Source organism: Amphiura filiformis, chromosome 6 (assembly GCF_039555335.1).
Source record: "Amphiura filiformis chromosome 6, Afil_fr2py, whole genome shotgun sequence".
Classification (NCBI taxonomy): Eukaryota; Metazoa; Echinodermata; class Ophiuroidea; order Amphilepidida; family Amphiuridae; genus Amphiura; species Amphiura filiformis.
In genome coordinates, this window is record NC_092633.1 from 22,768,502 (window position 1) to 22,796,242 (window position 27,741).

At 38.1% G+C, this 27,741-nt stretch overlaps 1 protein-coding gene and 3 non-coding genes across 4 annotated transcripts in view; 1 reads left to right on the forward strand and 3 right to left on the reverse strand.

Annotated features, from left to right (window-relative positions):
* Positions 1–1,966: 1,966 nt before the first annotated feature.
* The window catches only part of LOC140154418 (uncharacterized), a 33,539-nt gene continuing 7,764 nt past the window's right edge, over positions 1,967–27,741 (forward strand). Inside the window, exons 1-16 of the mRNA XM_072176985.1 lie at positions 1,967–2,030; positions 3,064–3,177; positions 3,853–4,184; positions 5,412–5,562; positions 6,402–6,521; positions 10,969–11,088; positions 12,164–12,286; positions 18,584–18,700; positions 19,622–19,750; positions 19,964–20,080; positions 20,224–20,346; positions 20,935–21,054; positions 21,617–21,730; positions 22,596–22,724; positions 23,185–23,298; positions 27,179–27,298. Coding sequence (XP_072033086.1) covers positions 1,967–2,030; positions 3,064–3,177; positions 3,853–4,184; positions 5,412–5,562; positions 6,402–6,521; positions 10,969–11,088; positions 12,164–12,286; positions 18,584–18,700; positions 19,622–19,750; positions 19,964–20,080; positions 20,224–20,346; positions 20,935–21,054; positions 21,617–21,730; positions 22,596–22,724; positions 23,185–23,298; positions 27,179–27,298 — 2,107 coding nt within the window. The remainder of the gene's footprint in view (positions 2,031–3,063; positions 3,178–3,852; positions 4,185–5,411; positions 5,563–6,401; positions 6,522–10,968; positions 11,089–12,163; positions 12,287–18,583; positions 18,701–19,621; positions 19,751–19,963; positions 20,081–20,223; positions 20,347–20,934; positions 21,055–21,616; positions 21,731–22,595; positions 22,725–23,184; positions 23,299–27,178; positions 27,299–27,741) is intronic.
* On the reverse strand, positions 23,371–23,444 carry Trnat-ugu (transfer RNA threonine (anticodon UGU)). The gene has a single exon. It is a non-coding gene; the product is annotated as a tRNA-Thr (tRNA).
* On the reverse strand, positions 23,667–23,740 carry Trnam-cau (transfer RNA methionine (anticodon CAU)). The gene has a single exon. It is a non-coding gene; the product is annotated as a tRNA-Met (tRNA).
* On the reverse strand, positions 26,123–26,196 carry Trnal-cag (transfer RNA leucine (anticodon CAG)). The gene has a single exon. It is a non-coding gene; the product is annotated as a tRNA-Leu (tRNA).

A 27,741-nucleotide genomic window follows, 5' to 3' on the forward strand; every position in this document is an offset into this window, starting at 1 on the left:
AATTGAAGAAAGTGTGGGACCAGTCGTTGACGGCGGTTGATTTAAGATGTTTTTCCATAATTTTTCAAACTACAATGATAAATGCAGCAATTAATAACATGTTGTTTATAAACCAATGATGGATAATGAGCTCATGCAAGTGCATTCGTCAAGATAAATCGCACATAACCATAAAGTTATTGCAATTAGGTTGCAATAGACCGAATGCATAAGCCTGGTGGATAGTCACAGCGTTTTACTCGCAGCGGCAAATCGCAGCGATTTTTTTCCCGCCGACGAACAGCGACTTTGTCGCACTTGTTCAGCGGAAAACGCTAGCGAGTCCATTTTTGCCGCCGACGGAGTTGCGATAGAAAAAGTTCAAGTAGAAATTTTTCTACTGGAAACGATTTTAGCTGGCGATTTTCTGTACTTGTCCAATCAGGTCGTGTTATTTCCCCACGTGACTTGCCCCAAAGTAAGCATGAAGAAATCACAGACATCGTGGCGAACTTGACCGACGAACAAATTGAACAGCTTCAAATTAAAAGTGGAACAATATCCTCATCTCTATATCTTACATCGGATTGATTATCGTGATGTCCAAAAGAAAATGAATTCCTTACAATCCATTGCTACTTGTTAAATAATCGAAGGAGTGGATGCAGGGAAGAGATAGATCTTTTGATCTTTTCAATAGTCAGTATGTGCATCATGATGTCAGGCATAAGAATGATCAGCCATGAAAAAACCTGAACAGTTTGAAAAAGCCTGAAAAAGTGTGTGAAATGAGGCTAAAAAGGCCAAAAACGGGCTGAAATTATAAGAAAGTGCGGAAATTTGAACCTGCAAAAGCAGGAAGATTCTCATGCCTGTGGATGTGCAGTGATCTAGGCTACTTTCATGATCCTCAGTGGTATAGGGCAGCATAGGGCCTAACATAACCACTGTATAATTATTATTATTATTTTAATATAGGCCTATTAGGTTATTTAGCCTGACCGTTTGACTCCGCCGGAGTATAATTGTGCAAGACTCGAGACTATCTATTTGGCGGTGAATATTCAAAGCACAAGAGAGAGAGAGAGAGAGAAAGAAAATCTTAATCTTGTCCTTCAAAAATCACTGGTATACCATCCTATATAAATTATCATGCATTATTACTTCATACGAAAATGACACTGTTATAAAATGCATAAAAACGGACAAGACGCTATTATTTAGGCAACATATGTCACCATAATAGACTGGCAACGCCAGCCTATAATTTTTTTCTCGCAATTGAAAGCGTGATAAGTCGCACACTTTCGCCGAAAAGTCGCACACGTTGGCGAGAAATCGCGGCGATTTGCCTCTGCGTGAAAAACGCTGTGACTATCCACCAGGCTTTACTATGGTCGCGTGCGATTATCCGGACTCTCGACCTAAATGAAATAACTCCATGGTCGCGTGCGATTATCTGCATGGCATTATCCATATCATATCAAGATATTATTCATTTCTTGGAACATTAGCTCCCCCTACTAACTGATTTGGGTCCATTTTTCGCTCTATACATATACATAGGCCTACACTTTTCAAAGCTAGTGTAAGTCAGTTCAAACAAATCGAGACTTCAATATTGTGTCACGTGTCCAACCTCTGCTATGATTTAATAAACCTTAAGCTAATACTAATTTTCATAACAAAGAATGTAAAACATATTCGTCACAAGAATGTTTACTCAGGGTGACTGATGGCAAACCAAAATGAACTAGTGGTGAAGTAGGGCCTATTTGGGTGAAATGAAAATATGTCTTCATCATGTTTACTAGAATCGTAAAAAGGTACAAAATATGTATGGAGTCCATGGTAATGATAAATAATAACAGTTATAACAGAAGGTAATGTTGAAGTATCCAACTCTTTGTATCTGCGAAGATCTTGAATCAAAACTGATATCTGACGCACTCATCACAGAGGTGATTAAAACTGACCAGCTATTATGATGATATCCGTATATGTTTGGTTCTTGGTGACTCTCCTGTTTCCTTCTATGGTCACCAGCCAAGGTAAGTTTTCATCTTTCTCTAATCTATACACGCAGGGGCGACGCGTAGCAAGTGGGTGGACAGGGCGGACGAAGGCCATGGGCCCTGAGAGTTGAGGGGCCCAAGCAAAAGCGAAAATGAAGTGGGTTAGGGATAGGGCTGATAGAGGAGATGTTAAAAGGCCCGGTTAAAAGGGTCCCACACTGCTCCTTGTCCATGGGCCTCCAATGCTCCTGCTATACGCCCCTGTATATACACGTCTGACTTTCTGTCCATTTTACGTTCTTCGAAGCTTATTAGCAACATCAACATGATCAGTAAATGAACTGATGAATAAGAATGCGAGTTCTATTGCAGCATGGCGAAATCGTAACTCAGCTTAAAGGAGAGTGGATGGTACAACAACTGAAGTCCAAACATACTTTTAAAAATGTCTTCAAGAAAAACAAATAAATACATTCGAAAGTTTCGGCAGATGTGGCATTTAAGACAGAAACATCACCTATATGCAAATTAGGATTAGGGGTTAGTGTTAGGGGTTAGGTTTAGAGGTCGTTTTGTCTTAAATGCCACACCGGTATTTGGCAGTAAAATATGATGGTACTTAACTAGTACAATACGTTTCCGTAACATCCGAAAGGCATTCACAGGTTGCATATACAGTTATAAAACATTTTAAAACCGTTTTTAAAAGATACGACAAAATAATAATCTATATTTCTGTACCAAGGCCACGCATCACGTTTTGGTTGGATTTGTTGATGCTTTCAGCTACTTTGGCTATTTGCACCATCTTACACCGATAGTCCGATACATTTTTCAATCGTATAAAATACGGAAATTGGTCCTAAGTTTACAATCATGGAATAAAGTCCAGTTTTAGAAGGAGGAAATCAATGCACCGGGAAAACCTTCAAGAGCGAGTATGGACTGGAACACCAAATGTACATAAAGTCGTCGGGAACTCATCCCAGGGCTCGAACCCGGGACCTTAATGGTGCAAAGTATAGTATTATGTTTGAGACTCATTGATCATTATTTTGGCTTTCAACAGTTTCCTCGCCATGTGTTCCTAACCCATGTCTGAATAGTGCTGCTTGCATCAACAGAGTTACTACATATGAATGCGTGTGTTCTGATGGTTTTACAGGAACACAGTGTGAACAAGGTAAGAACGAGCCAAGCTTCTTTTCGATTTTCAATACATATAATTTACAACGTCAAATTGTTACGAGATTGCTGCCTAGCCATAGGCCTATTCATGATATTTTGTAATCTACAATAATTAGAACAAAACAAAGGGTAAACCAGCGCGGCGTTTTGGTGATTTTTCGATGCTATAAAGGCGCACCTTAAGGAGCATTTTCGTGTTAATGATATGCTGATCAAATGTGACCATCTGCATATTTTTGAATAGGTCTATAAATACCATCATGAAATCTAAGAAACGAGAAAATCTATTTCTTGACATTCTCCTTGATTTAATTTTGGGATAGGCTTTTTCGGCGTGAACGGCTCTTTTCAGAGCCACCAAAAGCCTTTTACATTAGCAGATAGGAGAGGTCTGCTTGTTCTCTGTTGTCAAGGGGCAGTCTTCAGTGAACGGCTCTTTGCAGAACCACTAAACCATTTTAGCTCCTTTTACATTAACAGAGAGGCGAGGTCTGATTGTTCTCTGTTGACAAGGGGCAGTTTTCAGTGAACGGCTCTTTTCAGAGCCATCAGTGGGGGACGGCCTACATGTCTCATTCTTAGGTACTTTGTCCTGAAGAAGTCAGAGCTACTCCTTACGGAAGCTTGACAGCGAACCCTCTAAAACCTTACTAATTCTTCTTGATATCAGAGACAGCCTCATGCATCCAAGCTCTTGGACTGGAAACAGGTGAGATCACTGACGCCCAACTTTCTGCCACAACTCAACGAGGGACCTTCTTCAGTGTATTCAATGCCCGTCTCAATTTAATTACGGGATTCACTAATGCCGGTGGATGGAGTGCTTTCACTAATGACGCAAACCAATGGGTTCAGGTTAATTTGCTAAGTCAAAAGGAAGTAACTGGAGTTATTACCCAGGGTAGACAGGATGCCGACGAATGGGTTACTAGATACAGAGTGCAATACAGTGTAGATGCAATCAATTGGCAGTATGTATTGGCAACCAATACTCAACCACAGGTAAGAAGGAATTGTTAGCTACATAACTACTCAAGAACAAAATCATACGATGGTCGATGATTGAGGAGAAAACATGAAATCAGTCGATCGAAGGATCGAGTCATATGAATCAAAATCATTTTATTTCAGATAATTCAGTAAAAGTTCGTGATAAGAGCAATAAAATTTTTCCTTTGCTATTTAGCCCTACCAGTATGTCTATTTAATTACAGTGGATAAGACAGACGGTCCTCGGTTTTAAAAACAACGGATAACCTTTACAAATTACTCGTCATTAAACCAGTGGCGGCGACAGGTATTGGCACAAAGTGAATTTCAAGGGGGGGGAATATCAACAAATTTTGCGCAAATTGCGCAAAAAGTGACAATTTTCGTAATTTTGGGTTTTTACTGGGGGCGGGCAACAGGGGGGAGAAGAGTTCTGACTGGGGGCATCCACCGTGGCGCCGTCACTGCATTAAACATTGTTAAACGAAATGGATATACCTGTATTATGGTGACAAACGGTGTTATTCTTTGCTGAGAATATGAATTAGTTTAAGAACGGTATTGCATGAGTAAATACACTTAACCTGTGGTTGTGGCGCTATTTAGTTTACCTTTCCTCAATATTTCAATTTTAAGTAAAAGAATAAATATTGCTCTGGCTATGCTGGGTGAAACAATCAAGCACCACAACTTTACGGTAACTATAAGGTTTATAAAGCTATACCCGGGAAGCTGTATTCCCATGCAAATTTGCAAAAAAAGGAAAAGAGACAATCTGTTTTGTAAATAAATTATTAAGTATATAATTATAACTATATTGTTAAATCAGATTTTACACAAAACCAGTTTCCAAACTAGACTATTCGTCATAGGCGTAGCGTAGTTTAATGCAGTTTATTTGTACCTTTATTGCATTTTTTTCATTTATTCTAAAAACTAAGAGACTCGATTAAACTGCAGAGGAATAATCAGTTTGAAGACGAATATTTTAATGCTTGGAAAATTGCATTTTTCGAGATACAATTCCTAACATCTACCTCAGTTTCCGTAAACGTTTGTAAATGCTCAGAAATGTTTCTTACGTTGAGAAATTTAGATGATATGTAATCCTGTACTTCTACTACAGCTTATACAACTAAATCCATTATGGACACAAGTGAGCAATGGAAGTCCACTAAGCGTAGAAACGACCTATATATCCATTTTATTATTTTTTTGTAATATCGTTGTGATTTACAGATTTTCGTGGGGAACACGGATCGTAATACAGCCGTCACAAATTTCTTTGTGACGTCGTTGACAACTCAATACATCCGAATTAATCCAACAGAATGGAATAACCATATAAGTATGAGGATGGAACTTCTGGGATGTCAGAGTCCGGCCCAGAGTAAGTCGGGATTTCCTATGCCATTATATTATATTAAAAGTACTGATCCACATAACAAAATGATGCTATATCTCCAAAATATGGTAAAAACTAATTGTTATCTTCAGAAGATAGCCGGATTAACACGATCTAATATTAGGTTATCTTCAGAAGATGGATTAACACGATTAAATATTGGGTTATCTTCAGACGATAGCAGGATTAACACGATCTGCTATTTGGTCATCTTCAGAAGACGGCAGGATCAACACTATCTAATATTGGGTTATATGATGCAGAAGATAACAGGATTAACACGTTTAAATAGTGGGTTACCTTCAGAAGATAGCAGCTAGGATTAACACGATCTAATATTGCGTTATTTTCAGAAGATAGCAGGATTAACACGATCTGATATTGGGTTATCTTCAGAAGATGCAGGATTAACACGATCTAATATTAGGTTATCTTCAGAAGATAGCAGGATTAACACGATCTAATATTGGGTTATCTTCAGAAGATAACAGGATTGACACGATCTAATATTGGGTTATCTTCAGAAGATAGCAGGATTGACACGATCTAATATTGGGTTATCTTCAGAAGATAGCAGGATTGACACGATCTAATATTGGGTTATCTTCAGAAGATAACAGGATTGACACGATCTAATATTGGGTTATCTTCAGAAGATAGCAAACTGGGATACCCTTAGTCTTCATAGTCCGACTTCTGAACACTGGAATATCAAACAATTCAGTTGAAGAAAATGTAACAGAATGAGCAAACTATAGTATCCAAGTATTTATACAATTGCCACAGGGCAGGTGTTTTAAATATCTTATGCCTCTTCTTTTCAGTATCCAATCAGTGTTCTACATTGCAACCATGTCAAAACAATGCTAACTGTGTGGATTTAGCGGATGGCAGCTATTCATGTGCATGTTTGCCAGGGTATATAGGTACCAACTGTGAAACAGGTCAGTATAATGTGTGTGGGTGGGGGTAGGGGCACATGTATGCGCTTGTGTGTGGTGTATTTGGCGTAAAGAAAAAAAATAAACGAGGAAGTTATCATGGTTATAGGGATTCAGTTAATCAGTGTATCCAGGTTTGGGTAAAACTACTCTACAAGCAACTTTGTCATGACACATGATAATGAAATTTTACCATCACTGAAATATCAAGTAAAATATAATATATTGCATTAATTATGATTTATGTGAACATGTCTTTGTGAGGGTGTATTGGGTGGTGGTGTTGGGGAGTAGTTGTGTGTATTTGTAACTGAGTGGTTTCTTTTTGTGTGGGGGTAAACAAAATAACTAAACAATGTAGTTGGGCATTTGGTTAATCAGTGTATCCAGGTTTTGGTAAACTACTCTACTAACAACTTTGTCATGATACGGTGCATGTGAATGTGTATTTTTGAGGGCTTGGGTGTGGGGGTGCATATATTTTGTGTGTGGGGGTGGATGTATACATAATAAATAAATGAGGTCAATAGGCATTTGGTTAAGCAGTGTATAACACAGGAATATCAAAATGATTGAGGAGAGTACATGGCTGGAGGGTAAACAAAATAGATAAACGAGGCAGTTACAGGTTCAATTAATCAGTGTATCCTGGTTTTGGTAGAACTACTTTTATTAATTATTATGTGTAGGGGTGAGTGGGTGAGATGTGGAGGGGTGCACTCGCTTGTGTATTGGGTGTGGGTGTAAACAAAAGTAAAAAAGGCAGTATAGGGATTCAGTTTATCAGGGTAGACCTACTATAGTATCCTGGTTAGGTATATCATCATGATACATGATAATGTAAATTTACCAAATCCTGAAGTACCAAATAAAAGCACAAGAATGTGCAACAACACACTGTTTGATTAAGTTAACAAAATCTGAATCTTTAATGAAAAGCAAAATATCAATTCAAAATATTGTACGTGGACTACCAACACATTATAGAACCTACAATAACTCCCTCCATATAATCTTCCCCGAAAACATGTTTTCATTTCTTTATACTAACAAAGACCCTCATACTATTAATAGCTCAGTGATTTTTCATAATGGTGCAATACAACGATGACATTGAGTCACGTGGGGATTTCCAATCTTGTCTGAATTATTATTGAATCAACTTGATTGCATGAGAGGGGATTCCCATCTCTCATGAAATATACCTTTGCGTGATCCAATTACATTATTATGCGGGGCACATCATAATGTGAATATGTATTTGTGAGTCATACTGCAGTTACTGTCCGTTTTCCTATACACTATACACAGTGCTCTCACCATTGAGCTGTGACCTGTACAAATCGTGCCATGTTAGAAGTATAGGCATTTGCCTAGTTAACGTCAATGTGTGAAAAATAACCGGCCAATATTAAAAGTACTCTCAAAAACTTCTAGCAAATATATTTCTCTAACATGACCTAAAATTACAGCTAGGTTAGATGTTCAGAAATATTCGTACTTTGGTAAAATAGTGAGTGAGGGCAAAGCATAGCTAGCCAACTCCCGTGTTAATTGAATGGAGATTTGACCGAAAATTTTGGTAAACGGACCACTCACTTCTGAAGAATGCCACACGAAAACGGTACAAGCTACATTTAAAGTACTCTCTGTTCGATCATCATGATGAGTTTCTTATATAGTATGCCGAAATTGGGTACTGTAGGTGATTGACAAAGGGTCGTACTTCGCTGATGAGTAAGTGACAGTGAACATGAAAATCAGCGCCCATAACCCAAGTTAGTAGCTAGTTAGTGGAGGCCGTCGCGGGACTGATTATTGATTATTGAAGTGCCTTATTAATAGATACGCACGATTTAGGGCAAGAAAAAAAAAACCGGGACACTTTTGGAGACATCATCATCATCATCATCATCATCATCATCATCATCATCATCATCATCATCATCATCACTTTCTACAATTTTTCTAAACATAGGGCCTACTGTTTTAATAAGATTTTTTTTCTTAAAGTGCATGTAACTATAATTATTGTTTAGAGCGTGATGAAATAAAACATCACGATTTTCATCACAAAACAAATATAATGCATAAGAAATCGTTTGTTTTAGAGCGTGATGATGAAATAAAACATCACGGTTTTCATCACGAAACAAAGTAATACATAAGAAAACAATTTTTCGTGAGTGATGAAATAAAACATCGCGATTTTCATCACGAAACAAAGTAATACATAAGAAATCGTTTGTTTTAGAGCGTGATGAAATAAAACATCTTGATTTTCATCACAAAACAAAGTAGGCCTAATAGGCCTACAAAAGAAATACATTTTTCGAGAGTGATTAAATAAAACATCACGATTTTCATCACGGAACAAAGTAATACATAAGACATCGTTTGTTTGATTGCAATCAACCGCGACATTTCGTCTCACACACATAACAATGCACTGCGATCAAATAGGTTGATGACAACATTTGATTGAATGGACTGCACTGCGCCATGATTACGTGCACCGGTTCAAATCCTTTGTTTGGAGCCAATCAATAATTTCACGTACAGCCTCTATGCAAATTAGAGTTTACACACGCTGCAGCTGGGGTAATCGACCGAAGCTGGTTGGCGTTAGTGATCGAATGCATGAGCTTATTAGCTTTACTGAATCGATTTACTGGATTAATTTCCTGCCGGTTAACTGGGTTTAATGCCACAAAGGTCGAATCGGGCTTGCCATGGACCATAAGTGCATCATGTATAGGTGTGGAATGTAGTGTGAACAACATAAATAAACAAGGCAGTTAGGGATACAGTAAATCAGTGTATCCAGGTTTTGATAAAACTACTCTAATTAGCAACTTTGTCGATACAATAATGAAAATTTACCAAATCCTGAAGTACCAAGTAATACAGAATGGATTACTTTAATTGAGGGTTTGTGTATTTCAAGTATTAAGGACCAGGGGTGAAATTAAGTGGGAGACGGGAGCCGTTTGGCCCCCAGAAACTCTGAAATGGCCCCTGGTTCCATTTCAATTTTAGTTGACCAGGGGACACTTTTCTCACAAAACTGGCCCCTGGATAGAGAACCAAAAATATCAAATCACAAGCAAATAGGCCTAGTGCTTATTTAACTCAGCCAGCACATCTTTATTTTTTATTGGCCCCTTGGTAATTGGAAATATAATGGCCCCTGATTCTTCCAAATCTTGGTGAACCATGGGGCCACCTTTTTTGCCAAAGTGGCCCCTGGTTCAAGCTCTCTTATTTTCACCCTTGTTAAGGACCAGACTGCAATAACTGCCTCATAGACATCTAGGTAATTTCTGCATTCTATATTGCACCTGGCAGCTATTGCAGATGGGGCTTTCTTGCCATAAACCCATGATGTCTACTTTATCTCCTACATACAAGATACTTTTTTTATGCTAAAATATATACAAAAATACAAAGAATGCCCTATCTGTAATAGCTGCCAAGTGCCATATTTTTAGATTGTGTACAATATAAAATGCAGAAATGATCCAAATGTCTACAAGGCAGCTATTGCAGATATGACCTTCCGGCACTAATCCCTTGATTTGTGAGTGGGTGAGGTGTGCATGGGGAGGGCTTGGGTGTAAACAAAACAGATAAACGAGGCAGTTCGGGATTCAGTTTATGGTATCCGGGTTGTGGTAAAACTACTCTAGTAGCAACTTTGTCATGATACATGATAATGGAAAATTTGCCATCAATGAAGTACCAAGTAAATACAAAGGATTGCATTAATTGTGTGTATATGAATGTGTAAGGGGTGTGGGTTTTGTGTTGGTGCTCACAGGGGGGGTGTCGGGAGTGGGGGTGTTTTTGTGTGGGTGCAAACAAAATAAATAAATGAGGCAGTTAGGAATTCAATCCTGGTTTTGGTAAATCTACTTTAGCATGCAGCACTTTGTCATTATGATACATGATAATATAAATTTACTAACACTGAAGTACCAAGTCAAATACAAAGGATTTCATTAATTGTGTGTATGTGGGGCATTCGTGAGTGTGGGGTGCGCTTGTGTGGGGGTGTATTTGTGTGGGTGTAAACAAAATAAACACAATGAGGTAGTTGGGCAATTGGTTAATCAGTGTATCCAGGTTTGGGTGAACATACTTCAGTAGCAACTTTGTCATAATACATGATAATGAAAATTTACCATCACTGAACTCTGGAGTACCAAGTAAAATGGAATGGATTTCTTTAATTGTGTGTATGTTTGGGGGGGGTGAGTTGTGTGTGTGTGGGGGAGGGGGGAGTGCACATGCTTTAAATTGCATCGATGGTATTGGTATGTATGATGTGTCCTTAATTGTTTGTGGGGGTGCATGGGTGCCAGTGTTTTGAGGTATGCTAAAAACTACAATAAATGGGTGTGATGGCCACACACAATTTTTGTCTTAATCTTCTTTTATTTTGTTGTAGTTTCAAGCCAGTGCATAGCATATCAGCCATGTTTAAATGGGGCTCAGTGTGTGGACACAGCCAATGGAGGATTTACATGTGCATGTATTGGAAATTTTCAAGGACCATTGTGTGCACAAGGTATGATTGTAGGTTACCAAATAGATTGTCATTTAGATTTCAAATCATTAATGTTCTTGACACATGTCCAGCAGCCATCACATACCGCCATTAGATCTTTATAATACTTCTTTGCCCCAGATAAATTACACTTCCTTCAGGATTATGAAGAGCTTATGAATTCAGCTGGTGTAGAAAGAAAAAAAACCCACATAATTTGTTCAACTTAAAGTATTGTGGTAGTACAGTATGACACATTAAGACCTGTATCTTCTGTAAAGCCTTAATATCCACCAAATAGAATTGAGAGAGAATCATTTTATGACGAGTACTTAATCTGGTCATAGTGACACAGAAATTATTCTCATTTGACATTTGAACTAAGATCATTTCTTTAGTATTTGGTGGAAATTTATCTGATATTCTAGAAAGTTCTGACAGAGCTTTCTATACAGTATACACACAATATAAAAGTGTTTAAAACAGGTTTTTTTTCAAACATTCACATAAAAATGTATTATTGTATTTTCAAGATGTTTCTTACTCTTTTAAAGCCATATTATAACATATGCTGAGGAGAATGCCCTCAGTTTTTTTTTAATTCTGGTTTTTACATGATTGTAATAGTCAATAAAGATACTCTGCAAAAATCAAGACTTTAGGTGCTATAATTTTGTCAAAATCTGAGATTTTGAATAAAATGCTGGAACCGTTGTTTTATTATTACGATGGAAATATTAGTTGAACACATATGTAGAAAACACACACACAGGCACCCAGAGGATTGTACCGTATTACAACCGCGGGAGTAACATGCATGGGCGCTAGTACTAGTAGTAAATTTCCATTTTCTATGCTTTACCTCACTTGTTCGGCTCTAAATTAAAGGGGACATATCTGACAGTAAAAGCTAACATTTTATGGAAAATAAATACTAATCTATTTTTACAGAAATGTTATAATATGGCTTTAACGTACAGATAAGACTTGTGTGTTCTGGACATCTGGACATTTTAAAATGAATTGGGGTAAATATAAAATCATCACAATTTATGTTTTTATGATAACATTTGTTTGCCTTTTTCCATGTATGTAGAGCTGCCTGAGCCATGTGAAAGTAATCCTTGTATAAACCAGGGTATTTGTTCCAATACACTCAGTCTTGATGGATATACTTGTACATGTCAACGACCATGGAGAGGAAAAAACTGTGAAACAGGTATACGCTATAGTCACATAATATACTTTTGAAGTAAAGATTTTAAGGGGTCGGTCACCACCTTTGCACAGTATTTTTGTAGGACCTAAGAGCATATCAGACACACCAAATTGTATTCTAAATAGGCGGAATGTCCTTTTGATATCATATAATTTTGATTTTTTTTAAATTCACGATATAATACAAATTTTATGGCAAATATTTAAAAAATGAAATTTTTGGCAATTTTGATATTTGACAGTCCTCAAAGTAATCTTTATAAATCTAATGATATGTACTTAAAGTGTATGTAGCTGGGATAAAAAACCAACCATCAATTGAAAAGTTTTGGCATTTTGTATTGATGATATACATTTTTTCTCCCAAACACCCGAATTTTTTAGGTCTTATGAGGAAATTTTTTTCATATGATGGACAGCTTTTCATCCCAGCTATATACACTTTAAGTACACATCATTCAATTTATACAACATACCCAGTGGGCACACGGGTCAGTTTCTGACGTTGTATCGACGTTGTATCAACGTCCGATTTCGACGTTGAAATAAGGTTGAAATCACGTTGTATTTGCAAATGGGCATCAACCTTGATACAACGTTGTATCGACGTTGTATCAACGTCGAAATTCAACCTGATTTCAACCTGATTTCAACCCGATTTCAACCCGATTTCAACCTGATTATATCCCGATTTTAACCCGATTTTGTAAATTATCATTCAAATATAGGGCCTAATTACTAAATAATAGTAATAAATTGATACTTACCCGTGTAGAGTTTCACAATCGGCCGGCTGGTGTATATCATGATTATAGGCCTGGTATCGCCCTGGGGAATAGCCACGGGTATATCGCCCCGCATCGTAGTCGGTGCAGAATGCGCAGTTGGCACTCACACGCTGGAGCCAGCGGCGGGAGGCAACCCGGTGTGGAGTTGGTAGGTCGTGGCGCAGCGGTCATGCGTTGTTGTCGGTGCAGAGGGCCCGTGCAGTAGGCACCCATACGCTGCAGGAACTGGGTGTGGAGTGCCGTGTGCTGCGGTCACATTTTGGACCAAAAATCACATTTTTGACCAAAAATCTAATTTTTGGCCAAAATCCGATCTTTGACCAAAAATCTCATTTTTGACCAAAAATCACATTTTTGACCAAAAATCTCATTTTTGACCAAAAATCTTTTTCAAAAAATTATTTTGATCAAAAATCTACTTTTTGAGCAAAAATCTCATTTTGACAAAAATCTTATTTTTGACCAAAAATCTCATTTTTGACTAAAAATCTAATTTTTGGCCAAAAATCTCATTTTTGACCAAAAATTACATTTTTGACGAAAATTCACAATTTTGACCAAAAATCTCATTTTGACCAAAAACTCATTTTTGACCAAAAATCTCACTTTGATCAAAAATCTTCCAAAAATCTCATTTTGACCAAAAATCTACTTTTTGACCAAAAATCTCTACTTTTTGACCAAAAATCTCATTTTGACCAAAAATGTTGACCAATTTGTTTTTTCAAGATGGCCACCACTGAGTAAACCTGTGCTAATTTCTCACCTTTTCATACCAGTTTACCGTAATAAGACTCAATTTGATGATTGGACTTACTTTTAACCTTCAAATCCTAAATGGCCGCCAAATTTATCAGCTCACATAGGCTTTAATTAAAGCACTGATCATGATGAATTGAGGGTGCAAAATACACGATACCCAGTTGCACTACATGCAAGCATTAGATATTGATTAAAGTATTTGAACAAAAATACAGCAATTCAATTATTTTCAGAAATAAATCTGTAATGACTTCCACATAGATGTAGGCCACCTTTTAAATCTTTCAGACCGTTTCCGGCACATCTTAAAAACCAAACATTACATTTAATAACATTTATTTTGTAGCCAAGATGTAAGGGTATAATCATCCCAGCAAACACAAAAACGTTTTAAAAACGTTTTAGATAAGTTATATTTTGGCTTTTGGCTTAGGTAAACGTATTTATAACATTAAAATGTCGGGTTATATAAAGGTCATGAAAACGTTTTAAAACGTTGTGTATAAAAACACACTGCAACAATATTTTAACAATGTTTTCAAAATGCAAACATTTTTGCCAAATATTTTGTCAACACTTAAATAACTAATTATGTTAAAATATTTGCATCCAGCAAACACAGAAATGTTCTTAAAATGTTTTTTTAAACGTTTTAATAACATTTAAATGTCGGGTTATATAAATGTCATGAAAACGGTTTTAAAACGTTATTACAAATATTTTAGGCAAACATTTTCGCATAAAATATTTTTTCAACTCCCAAAATAACATTCTGTTCAGAATGTTTTGTATCAAGTTTTCAAAAATGTTTTTGGAATGTTATTAAAACGTTTTTTATACCCTTTATATAACCCGATATTTAAACGTTTCTGCAATACATTTTGTGTTTGCTGGGCAGAAGATTATCAAAAAATCTTTTTAATGTTATGAAAACGTTTTATACCCTTAATATAACCTTTATATAACCCGACATTTAACCGTTTTCTGACAACCTTTTATAACCTTTTGCGAATGATCTCGAAAACATTTTTAATTTCAATTGCCTGACACGTAAGATAGAGATAACGATAAGAGGTGACGTAAGAGGTGACGATGGAGGTTTTTGAATGAACCTCGTATTTAATGTTAATAAGGGGTTTGCATGGCTTGCGCATTTGGAATATCCATTCAATATTAACTTGAAGAAAACGCGTAAAAATCTTCTTTTCACGTTACAACTTACTTAAAACTTCTGATACCATGCAAGTGCAAGGTATCTTTAAAATATGGTTTCTACGTCTTGACTTTTGATACGCTAACTAAACTGGAAATTGTTGACAGATTATACAACTAAATACTTTTATTTTTCTCATGGAAGAACTTCACACTAACTTTCTTAGACTGATGATCAGATCATACAGAGAATGTGATCAATAGTTTTGGAACTGTTCTGCGCTTGCACTCCACCCTTCAACACATGTTCAAAGGATCCTAGTCGTGCTCAGTTTTAGCTGAAGGAGATCAGCATCGAAAAACGTCAACCCTATCAGTAGGCTTATTTCGCATTGATGATGTCATCACTACCAATATCAAGAAAATCTAGACCATAATCTGTATTGCTTGCTTAGTTGTTCACCTTCTTTCTTTGTATGTTAAGACACATATCAAGGCAATAACAGCTGTTATCATTAAGCTGATGGGTTGGCGCCTAGATTTGAAGCTGGTCCGTTTCACAATTCCTGGAATTTGAGGCGGGAGTACATTCCATCTGCGGGATATAGATGGAATGAAGGACCCTTTGACCCTTCATGACTAACAAGGTTAGAACTTAAACTGATGAGTAGTACGTGGTAACGTGGCACTAACTGCTCTACGATGGACCCAAAGGCAGAATTTGCAGGAAGAAGGAGGGTTGATCTAGGAGTTGCTCCATGCCATTATTTTAAACTAATGGCTCTCTCAAGTGACCAGTTCATCCGAAATCTTTGGCTGCATCTAACCTTTCTGATGTTACGTCAATTTTCTTGATGCTTTATACATTGTATACATTGTCATGGACTATAGTCTGTCTATTGCATGGCCAATCTTCACTGATCTTGTTTTGATTCCTTTATCATGTGGTGCATCTATACGTCTGTTGTTATGACAAAAATAACAATTTAGGGATTATCATTTAAAATAAAAACACAACTATTTCCATAATTTACACAGAAACATTATATTTGGCATAGATATGCAGTAGGATTAAATATGCGTAATGTATATCAAAAAATCAAAAAACTTGACGGAGTTACAAACCTAGACTCCCCTACCGGTAACGTAAATGTCTAAATATAAAATCATTTAATACACGACCTAGCACATCATGCACATGCACATGACATGAACATGACTTGGACGTAGTCTAGGGCCTAGGGTTCACCTATCTATGCTCCCAGCAGTATACCAAGCAAGACCTTTTACTGTACGATATGACTAGGGCTAGGGGCCTAGCATGCCTAGTTCGTTAATTACATTTACATTGCCCCAGCAAATATTCCAAATGACCGAGTATTCTACAAAGTAGGCCTACAAGTCAAGGCACTGTCATGACTGTATCGTGTCTGTCTAATGGTGCATTCATCGTATATACAGCATGCAGCAGGCATGTTGCTCGAAAAACACTAGCAACGAATTTGCTCACGGATACCCTCGCATTGCGTTAGAGAATATGCTCGAACAACATGAACAACAGGCATGTATCTTAACTGCTTAGTAAGCTTAACTATTTTAACATATCCTGATGATACAAAATGGAAAAACAAGTTGAAATATACATGCTGCAATATGTCCAAAATTCAAGTAGACTTTTAAAGAAAATTTAAATGTTTACTAACCTGTGTTATTTGCAAATTTAGGCCTCAAGTTCATGTAACGTCACTGCATGCGTGTGTAACTCCATTTACTTTCACTGCTGTACATTGGGCAATATCCCATAGTGTTGGGTAAAGCGATACGCACTTGCAAACACCTGCGCACGCATCGCGTGCGTACGAAATAACTTTTGAACGCAGGTGCGTATCCATAAACACTTGCACATGTGCGTGCGTACCCATAAACACTTGCGCTGCGCTTGCGTTTGCAAACACTTTCGAACATGCTTGCGCACGCGCAAACACTTGCGAACGGGTGTGTACATGCAAACACTTGCGAACGCACGTTTGTACTTGCAGAAAGTACTTGTGTACGCGCCAAGGCGCACCTGCAATAACTTCGCGAACGCGTATGCGTACCCATAACACTTGAGCATGTGCATGCGCACCCATAAACCGCAATATCATATAACCACTTGAGATTGCGATGCGTGCTGCAAACACTTGTGCGCAGCGTGCATTTTGCAAACACTTGCAAACGTGTGTGCATACCGGTAATGTTCGCAAGCGCACGCATGAAAACTTCCAAACGTGAGTGCGCATCGCAAACATTTGCGAACCCGCGTGCGTACTCACCAACACTTGCGAACGTGTGTGTGTAGGGCCTACCAGCAATGTGCGCGAGCGTACGCACCCACCTACAATAGCTTGCCAAACGTGCGTGTATAGGCCTACCTATAACACTTGCCGTTCCATGAAAAATTTGAGAGAGTGCGTTCCCCTCCCTGCTTTCGCCGACTATGATCGAAAACATAGAGGCCTATGATGCGGCCGGCTCCAGCCAGGGCTAGGGGCCCGACTACATGACCGCTGCGTCACGGCCCACTCACTCCACACCCGGTTGCCTCCAGCGTATGGATGCCGACCTCTGCACCTCTGACGCTGCTACGCCGACGGCGATACCGGACATTACCCCGGGCGATATCACGTGTTAGTAAAATGGTTAAAAGAATATGCGAAATAACAATAGGCCTATTAGGGACCGTTCAAAACACTTGTTCGGGGTCTGAAAAAAAAAAAAAAATTATCAGTTCTCAAATAGTTCAGGGTTCCTTTTGACATAAAAATTATGGGTCAATCCCATCGAAAATCATGTAAACTCAATTTCACAGGAAAATTGTTAGTTTATTTTTTCAAGGCCACCCCCTAGAAGGGTCAAAACTTTTAAGCACCCCCTTTTTTTTTTTGCCTCCCCAACAAGTGTTTGTCGCACCAGCTTCCACCAAGTTGTAGGAATTCCCATATCAACATCAGCCCGCCAATTGAGCGGCGACGGGTCGTATAGCATACCCCGTACCACCCGGTGTTTTCGCGTAAGTCATTACATGCTTGTTGGAGGTAGTGAACGCCACGGCGGGCCACTTTTGAAGAAGAGAAACGGAAGTACGGTATAAATCGGGAGATCATGCGGCATGGATATAATTTACTTTAATCATGTTAATATACTAAGCATAGGCCTATTTCGTCCTAATAATATCTTATGTATTAAAAAGGCCATTAAGTTGTGCGTTGAAACATTGGTTGAAATCAGGTTGAAATTTCAACGTTGTATCAACGTTGAAGTTCAACCTGATTTCAACCTTCTTAATTTTTTGCATTGAAAGTTGGTTGAAATCAGGTTGAAATTTCAACGTTGTATCGACGTTGAAATTTCAACCTGATTTCAACCAATCTCTAGGTTGAAATCGGGTTGAAATCTGGTTAGGTTAGATTTCGACGTTGTATCAACGTTGATACAACGTCGAAATCCTAACCTGTGCCCACTGGGTACTTTGAGGACTCAAATGTAACTTTTTAATAATTTGCCATAAAATTGCATTATAACATAATCATGTGTTTACATTTCCACTCATACAGCTGATTACTGTGTATACCATCCATGTACAAATGGTGCAACTTGTAATAATATAAACGGTGGACTAGATTTCACCTGTAGCTGTCTCAATGGTTGGACAGGGAAAACATGTAACACAGGTGAGAGAGAATACCAAGAAATATTGTCATGTGATGTATACCACTATAAAGTCCTCTGAAATCAGGGACAATGTAGAGATATTAGCATATTGGTAAATCACTAGCCCTGAAATGTCTGATTGCATTCTAATCTGGACATGGTCATGATTGTGTATCTTGTAAAATAAATTGCACAGAATCACTTTAATTAACAGGTTAGCCAACTAATATACATTCTGTCCACATAGAAGTACAAACCAAATCTGTGGCATCGGGGGTCGATGCTTTGCGTCACACACACTCCGTGTTAAAAAACGAGATGCGTAAAGAGCGCAGTGCCCTCAGCAAGTACAAATCGTGCAGCAGTTGGCGCGCTAAAGAAGCATTTACACACGCATTGCACGGAAATAATTATTCTCATACTTCCAGTTTCCGAGGTCTATTTACTTTGTACTTCTATGTGGACAGACTGTAGTACAGTTGGAAAGGCATAGTTATTAGATTACATTTTATGCATTCAGTTTATCAGAATATCCAGGATTTGGAAAACCTACACTATTGACATTGCCACAATACATGCTAAATGTAACTAATGAAACCCAAGAAATTAATAGATTGCACTGTGATTGCTTGTGTCATGGTGGGAGTGTCGGGTGTGTGTGTGGGGTGGGAGTCAGTGGGCATTATACAGAACTGTAGAGTATTATACAACAAATCCAGTGATTTTATAGTGTGCTACGCACAGGCATACAACCACAAGCCTCAGCACATTTTACAGGAATTCACTGCCCACTGTGGCCCAAGACACTCAATATAGACCATTAGGACTTGAAGCTACTAAGCGCATACTCTATTCAAATTTCAAACCACAATCAACCATCGCAGCCAGGATGATTACTACTTTATAACCGTTTTTATTTTGTTTTATTTCATTTTCTCCAGTGGACCCATGCCAAAGTGATCCATGTTTCAACCAAGGAACCTGTGTGACCATAGACCGTAGTGATTTGGCATCAGCATTGTATACATGTACATGTCCAAGTGGATGGGTGGGAACAAGGTGTGAAATTGGTATGTTACTGACAATTTTTTGATAGCCATAGTCCTTTTCAAAATTAAAGCTTCTGCCCTTATTATGCCTTTACTATTTACTGATCTCCAAGTGATCTCCAAATTGATGAGAATGTGTAGAATTTGAGAGCTATGGGCCCAATGGCCCTTGTACATATTTCAGCTTATTTCCAACACTATTTACAATAGCAATAAACATTTCTTTATTTTCAGTTGAACGTAGCTGTACCAGTCAGCCATGTTTAAATGGCGGTCAGTGCCTGGATGATTCTCTTGGTGGATTCAGTTGTAATTGTGCCGTTGGTTACACAGGTGCCAGATGTGAAGAAAGTAAGTATCGCATCACTTAAAGCCATAATCTACAATTTCCATCAAATTTTAATTTTTCATAAAATGAACCTGACTTCTGAATATTGCCATTCACTGACATCATTGTTCCAGTTATTGTATGATTCCATCCTTGTCCATTTCAGTTGTGCCAGCTTGTGATGATAGTATAAACCCATGCCAGAATGGAGCTCAGTGTGTCACAATGGATGATGGTAGTGCAATATGTGTCTGTGCCATAGGATATAGTGGTGCTATTTGTGATCAAGGTAAGGCCTAAAAAAAATGTTTGATTGGTGTAACCTGACCTACCCTAAAATTAGGGCCGATCCTAGATTTTTTTTTACAAAAAAAACAAACCCTTATTCTTTATATTACGCCAATCAAACAATTTTTTAGGCCTAACATCGAACAGGTTTATTTCCTGGTAAACTATAATGGACTAGTGGTCTGTTTTGTTAAGAGTGATACTCAATTTCAAGGTGTAAAATTTTATTACGCCATTGTCTTTATTCCTCGCTTTTTTTAATGAAAACAAAAATCATGTGAAAAGAAAAATTAATATTGCGAACATACTTTTCAAATAAAACTTAATCACATTACGATGTGCTGTTTCTTTTAAGAATTTAACAATCCCAACGATGCAGAGAGTTTTTATATTAATTATTAATTTGGGTACAAAATAAAGTATGCAAGATTGATGTTTACAACCACAAGGAAAACGTGAAAAGTGATTTATTACTCATAAGACTGTCTTTGCGATTGAGTCACTTGTGGTTCTCCCACTCTCTTGGTATCATACCAAATGACAAAGTGTTTCAAAGCAAAATGTCTTATCGAACTCGATTTTCTTCTAGTTATTCCACCATGTGAAGTCAGCCTTAATCCATGTCAGAATGGAGCATTATGCATGGAGGTAGATGACCAAGCTGTCTGTATATGTACAGAAGACTTTGCTGGTGTGTACTGTGAAACAGGTAGGATTACTCTCTTCACTATCCCCGTCTATTTTATAATGAGTTAAAGTATTTATATGTTCTATTTTATAATGAGTTAAAGTATTTATACGTTCTATTTTATAATGAGTTAAAGTATTTATACGTAGAGGATACTACAGTGGTTGCTCACTGAGAACAGATGATGATATCATAATATTGCATTTCAGAAGGATGAAGACTTCTTATCAAAATCAGAAGTTTTTGTGCCCTGGGGAACCCAAATGTTGACATTTGACATCCCCCCTCCATAACTCAAGAACTGTGCATCAGAGTTGTAAGATTTCACCAACTTTGAAATTTCTGCCCTGCATGAGCGGCCATTTTGGATTTATGCACTTCCCACTACTTTGGATTGTTTGAGGACTTTTGATGTTTTTGTGTGAGCTTTTGGGAGATGGATGCATGTTAAACAGATTCTGTTGCAATTAGTGGTGGGTCATTTCTTAAATTGACTGGGCTATTATTAGGCCACTTTAATTGATAAGTATACATGTGGGTTTGATGCATAATATTAATCACACATGTATATTGCACATTGCAGCTATTTCCCCATGTGAGAGTAACCCATGCTTGAATGGTGCATTATGTTTCGATAATGATGGAGGATTTATGTGTGAATGTACTGATGGATTCAGAGGAATAACATGTGAACAAGGTAAATTGTGACCTGCACAATCAAAATGAGGTAATTCTGGTTTCATTCTTTCTGCTGCTTGCCGCTGAGCGGCGTGACGCTTCATCATGCCGCTTGCACTTGCTGCGAGCGGAGCAGTAATCGCTGAGCGGCAGGACTCTAAAAGCCACTCTTGCCGCTCAGCACCGCTCCAAAATCGCATTTTGTTCTCATACTTTAGAGCGGCACCGCTCCGAGTTGACTTGAATTCAACTCCCAGCGGTGCTGCCGCGGCGGCAAAGCGATGGAGTGATCGATATATCGGCTTGCCGCTGGTCACCGCTAGCGTTTTTGGTGCAACTACTGCGCAGTGAAGTAAAATCATCTTTAGAGCGGCAAAGCGGCAGGAAAGTATGAAACCAGCATAAATGATGCCATAGATTTACTTCATTTACCATTCAAATCATCATGGTCTTTATACTTTACATACCCTACATATGTCACTTTTTACATAATAGGTATGAATACCAGACTCATCTCAAGTGGAGGTCAATTCAAATTGTCCCCAAGTTACATGGTTAGGTTTGTTCTCTGTATTCCTTAACCATGCGATTTGGGAATGATTTGCAGTAACCTCCACTTGAGATGAATCTGGTATTTATAGCTGTAATGTAAAAAGTTATACATGTAGCAGCCGACAAGTGTGTCCTTTTTATATATTGATGTACACTATATAGAAGCAACAAAATTTCTTAAATTAATCAGTCAATTTTATTTGAGGTTTACATCCTATGATCAATATTCATAACATGTCATTCATTAACTTATACCACACACCATTAAGATTGTTAATGTTTTTTAAATTCATCTAATAAACACACCAATGCCATTTTTTTTTCTATTTCAGTTGTCCGCCCATGTGATGATGGACAGAATCCATGCAAGAATGGTGCTACATGTGTGGAGGAATCTCCAACCAGTGTCTTATGTCTATGTGCTGCTGGATATGATGGCCAATTCTGTCAAAATATGATTGGTATGATCAAACTTAAATGTGTCATTAGAGTAATGAAAGAGCCAGTTTGGACTTTGGAATCATGTTCAGCATGCTAAATAATGATTTCATATTTTTCAAAATGCAAATGAAAGATTAAAATGTTTTTCATGTGTTCAAATTCAAGGGATTAAATAATTAATTTTGTCTTTCTGTTTAGCAGTGGCAAATTGATTAGGGTAAGTTAAAAGTTTAAGTTACCAGAACAAAATTGACCAATATGTGATGTGCATCTTTGGCATGTTTCAGACCGAAATTAACTTATTTTTCGCACATTTTAGCACTATTACAAATGTTAATTTTCTGCACGGTTCATCTGCCTGTGTCCCTGTAAATGCATTCAGAGTGTGGTTTAATGGGTCAACTTTCAAACTTGGTCCCCTGAAACTGTTTAGCTCATATCAGATACTCACCAATCAAAATGATTCCTTTATAATTACAGTTGGTCCATGTATCAGTAACCCATGTATCAATGGAGGTACATGTTATGAGAATGAAGACACTGGTTTCACATGTAGATGTCAGCCACAATATACAGGAGAGTTGTGTGAACAAAGTAAGTTACAAATAAACATTAATTTTCACCAGGTTCGCCGTCGCAAACAATAAAGGAGACAAGGAGAAAAAGTGATCCCGCCTGGGAATCGAACCCAGGACCTCAGGTTTACAAGACCTATGCCTTAACCACTTGGCCACGGGAGCTTCATGATTAGGCTGGTTGAAATTCGAACCCATAAGCGGTCACTTAAACTTATCTCCTCCCGCAAATAGCCCATAGTAGCTAGAGCCGTAAATGCGAGAAATAAATTGCCATCCTCCCTGTGAGGAAATATAACAGTGGCATGATCGTGGGAATTATATAAATAAACATTAATTTTCACCAGGTTCGCCGTCGCAAATAATAAAGGAGACAAGGAGAAAAAGTGATCCCGCCTGGGAATCGAACCCAGGACCTCAGGTTTATGAGACCTATGCCTTAACCACTTGGCCACGGGAGCTTCATGATTAGGCTGGTTGAAATTGAACCCATAAGCGGTCACTTAAACTTATCTCCTCCCATAAATAGCCCATACTAGCTAGAGCCGTAAATGCGAGAAATAAATTGCCATCCTCCCTGTGAGGAAATATAACACGGAAAAACAGTGGCATGATCGACGGGAATTATATAAATAAACATTAATTTTCACCAGGGTAGCCGTCGCAAATAAAACAGGAGACAAGGCGAAAAATTAAACCCGCAAGGGAATCGAACCCAGGACCTCAGGTTTACTGAGACCTATGCCTTAACCACTTGGCCATGGGAGCTTCATGATTAGGCTGGTTGAAATTCTAACCCATAAGCGGTCAATTAAACTTATCTCCTCCCCGCAAATAGCCCATAGTAGCTAGTAGGGTGCATCTCTTGCCCCTCATGTTACACAAATTTCTTGTCCCTAGTCTCAAAACGTTCCATTGGTCAAAATATCACCCCATACCAAATTTGAAATTATGTGGAAGTCGTGTAGGGGGGCCTCCGTGACGTTGAAATTGTTGGTCAATTGCCATACCATATGCATAAGGCAGCTATTTTGTTTTAGATGGTTAACATTAGATATTACTGCTGCCTTATGTATTTTGTCCATGTAGTTAGGACTATTATGAATCAAGAGGTTACAAAAGTCCATGTCCCAAAATTAAACATAAGGGAGCTATCTACAAGGACCAAGTTTATGTAAACATAAATGGCTGCCCTTTGCTGTCTTTACTGTGTAATTGTGAAATTACTTAAATATTCATAACTTTACTGTTTCCATGCCAACTTTGAACCGTTAGGCTGATAGTTACTACTACAGACTATAGTGATCACACACTTGCATCTAGACCTTGCTGAATTTGATGAGACAACACAACACACACAGGACTGAGGTTCTTCAAATCTTGAGATTGGATATCTCCGACTGGTACTGGCATGATCATTTACCTTATTCGGCTTTATACTTTGTCTTTGTTGTTGCCGTTTAAAGCCAGTGCTTCTCCTGTGTTGGTACTTTAATATTGTCAATTGTCACTGCATAGTGTAACTGCAAAGTGTACCATTTTGTTTGGTTTTACATTGCAATTTTCTTAAATATACATGTACTATGATTTAACTGGCATTGAAATTATATGATTCACATACTTTAAAAGTATAACCTTTGTAGGCCTATGAATATAAGAGGTACATGTAGTTCTTGGATTGGAACCTCAATGCAAGTAAGCATATATTTTATCTGGCCTAGCATCTACAATGCTCTGTAATCTTAAATATTTAACTTCTGAGTTTGCTCACCACTACCTACAATAATGCAATTCACAACTTCGCGAAATCATCTCTGCTGAGAACTCCGATCTGAAGATTTGAAGAACCTCAGCCTTCCATTCTTTTGAACGTATAACATGATGCCGTCTCATCAAATTGAGCAAGGTCTTATTATGTGCAAGTGTGTGATCACTCTTCTGCAGTAGTATCAACCTAACAGGTCAAAGTTGGCACGAAAACAGGAAAGATATGCATATCTAAGCAAATTCACAATTACATAGTAAAGACAGCAAAGGGCAGCCATTTATGTTTACATAAGCTTGACCTCTGTAGATAGCTCCCTTATGTTTTATTTTTTGGAGTTAGACTATTTTAACATCTTGATTCATTAATAGTCCTAACTACATGAACAAAATACATAAGGCAGCAGTCATTTCTAATGTTAACCATGCAAAACAAAATAGCTGCCTTATGCATATGGTATGGCCATTGACCAACAATTTCAACGTCACGGAGGCCCCCCTAAACGACTTCGGAATAAATTTAAATTTGGTATGGGTTAGTATTTTGACCAATGGAACATTTTGAGACTAGGGACAAGAAATTTGGGTAACATGAGGGGCAAGAGATGCACCCTAGTAGCTAGAGCTGTAAATGCGAGAAATAAATTGCCATCCTCCCTGTGAGGAAATATAACACGGAAAAACAGTGGCATGATCGACAGGAATTATATAAATAAACATTAATTTTCACCAGGTTCGCCGTCGCAAATAATAAAGGAGACAAGGAGAAAAAGTGATCCCGCCTGGGAATCGAACCCAGGACCTCAGGTTTACGAGACCTATGCCTTAACCACTTGGCCACGGGAGCTTCATGATTAGGCTGGTTGAAATTCTAACCCATAAGCGGTCAATTAAACTTATCTCCTCCCCGCAAATAGCCCATAGTAGCTAGAGCTGTAAATGCGAGAAATAAATTGCCATCCTCCTGTGAGGAAATATAACACGGAAAAACAGTGGCATGATCGACAGGAATTATATAAATAAACATTAATTTTCACCAGGTTCGCGTCGCAAATAATAAAGGAGACAAGGAGAAAAAGTGATCCCGCCTGGGAATCGAACCCAGGACCTCAGGTTTCTGAGACCTATGCCTTAACCACTTGGCCACGGGAGCTTCATGATTAGGCTGGTTGAAATTGAACCCATAAGCGGTCACTTAAACTTATCTCCTCCCAAATAGCCCATAGTAGCTAGAGCCGTAAATGCGAGAAATAAATTGCCATCCTCCTGTGAGGAAATATAACACGGAAAAACAGTGGCATGATCGACGGGAATTATATAAATAAACATTAATTTTCACCAGGTTCGCCGTCGCAAATAATAAAGGAGACAAGGAGAAAAAGTGATCCCGCCTGGGAATCGAACCCAGGACCTCAGGTTTACGAGACCTATGCCTTAACCACTTGGCCATGGGAGCTTCATGATTAGGCTGGTTGAAATTCTAACCCATAAGCGGTCAATTAAACTTATCTCCTCCCCGCAAATAGCCCATAGTAGCTAGAGCTGTAAATGCGAGAAATAAATTGCCATCCTCCCTGTGAGGAAATATAACACGGAAAAACAGTGGCATGATCGACAGGAATTATATAAATAAACATTAATTTTCACCAGGTTCGCCGTCGCAAATAACAAAGGAGACAAGGAGAAAAAGTGATCCCGCCTGGGAATCGAACCCAGGACCTCAGGTTTACGAGACCTATGCCTTAACCACTTGGCCACGGGAGCTTCATGATTAGGCTGGTTGAAATTCGATCACTTTTTCTCCTTGTCTCCTTTATTATTTGCGACGGCGAACCTGGTGAAAATTAATGTTTATTTATATAATTCCGTCGATCATGCCACTGTTTTTTCAAAGTAAGTTACCTTCTTCATATATATTTTATACATAGACTTGTCATGCTTGTGAGGAACAAATAAAAATGGATTCCCACGCGGGATCACTTTTTCTACTTGTGAAGTTGTCTCCTTTATTATTTGCGACCTGGTGAAAAATTATTCATATAATTCCCATTGATAATGCCACTGTTTTTCTGAATTAAAATGTGATTAGGAAGAAAACTATTGAATTATCAAATTATATTACTTTGACATCACAGATAACATCAATCCATGTGAGGACATGCCATGCAGGAATGGTGGAACCTGTGTACCAGATGGCCTGACAGCATACTGCATCTGTTCTCAACAGTTTGTAGGAACTCAGTGTCTAACACCAGGTAAGCTTATGTTGACTGACAGATGGCATGTCAGTACAGCATACTGACAATACTGTATTTATCCCATCAACAGTTTTGTAGGACCTGTATGAAACACCAGGTAAGCTTAGACTAACTGATATGTCATGCAGGAATGGTGGAACCTGTGTACCAGATGGCATGACAGCATACTGCACATGTACTCAACAGTTTGTAGGATCTCAGTGTCTAACACCAGGTAAACTTAGGCTGACTGACATGTCATGTAGGAATGATGCAATATGTGTACCAGATGGCATGACAGTACAGCTACTGTATTTATCCCATCAACAATTTATAGGATCTCTGTGTCAAAACCAGGTATGGTAAGACTAACTGACATGCCATGCAGGAATGGGGCAACATGTATACCAGATACCATGACAGCATACTGCATCTGTACTGAACAGTTAGTAGGAACTTGG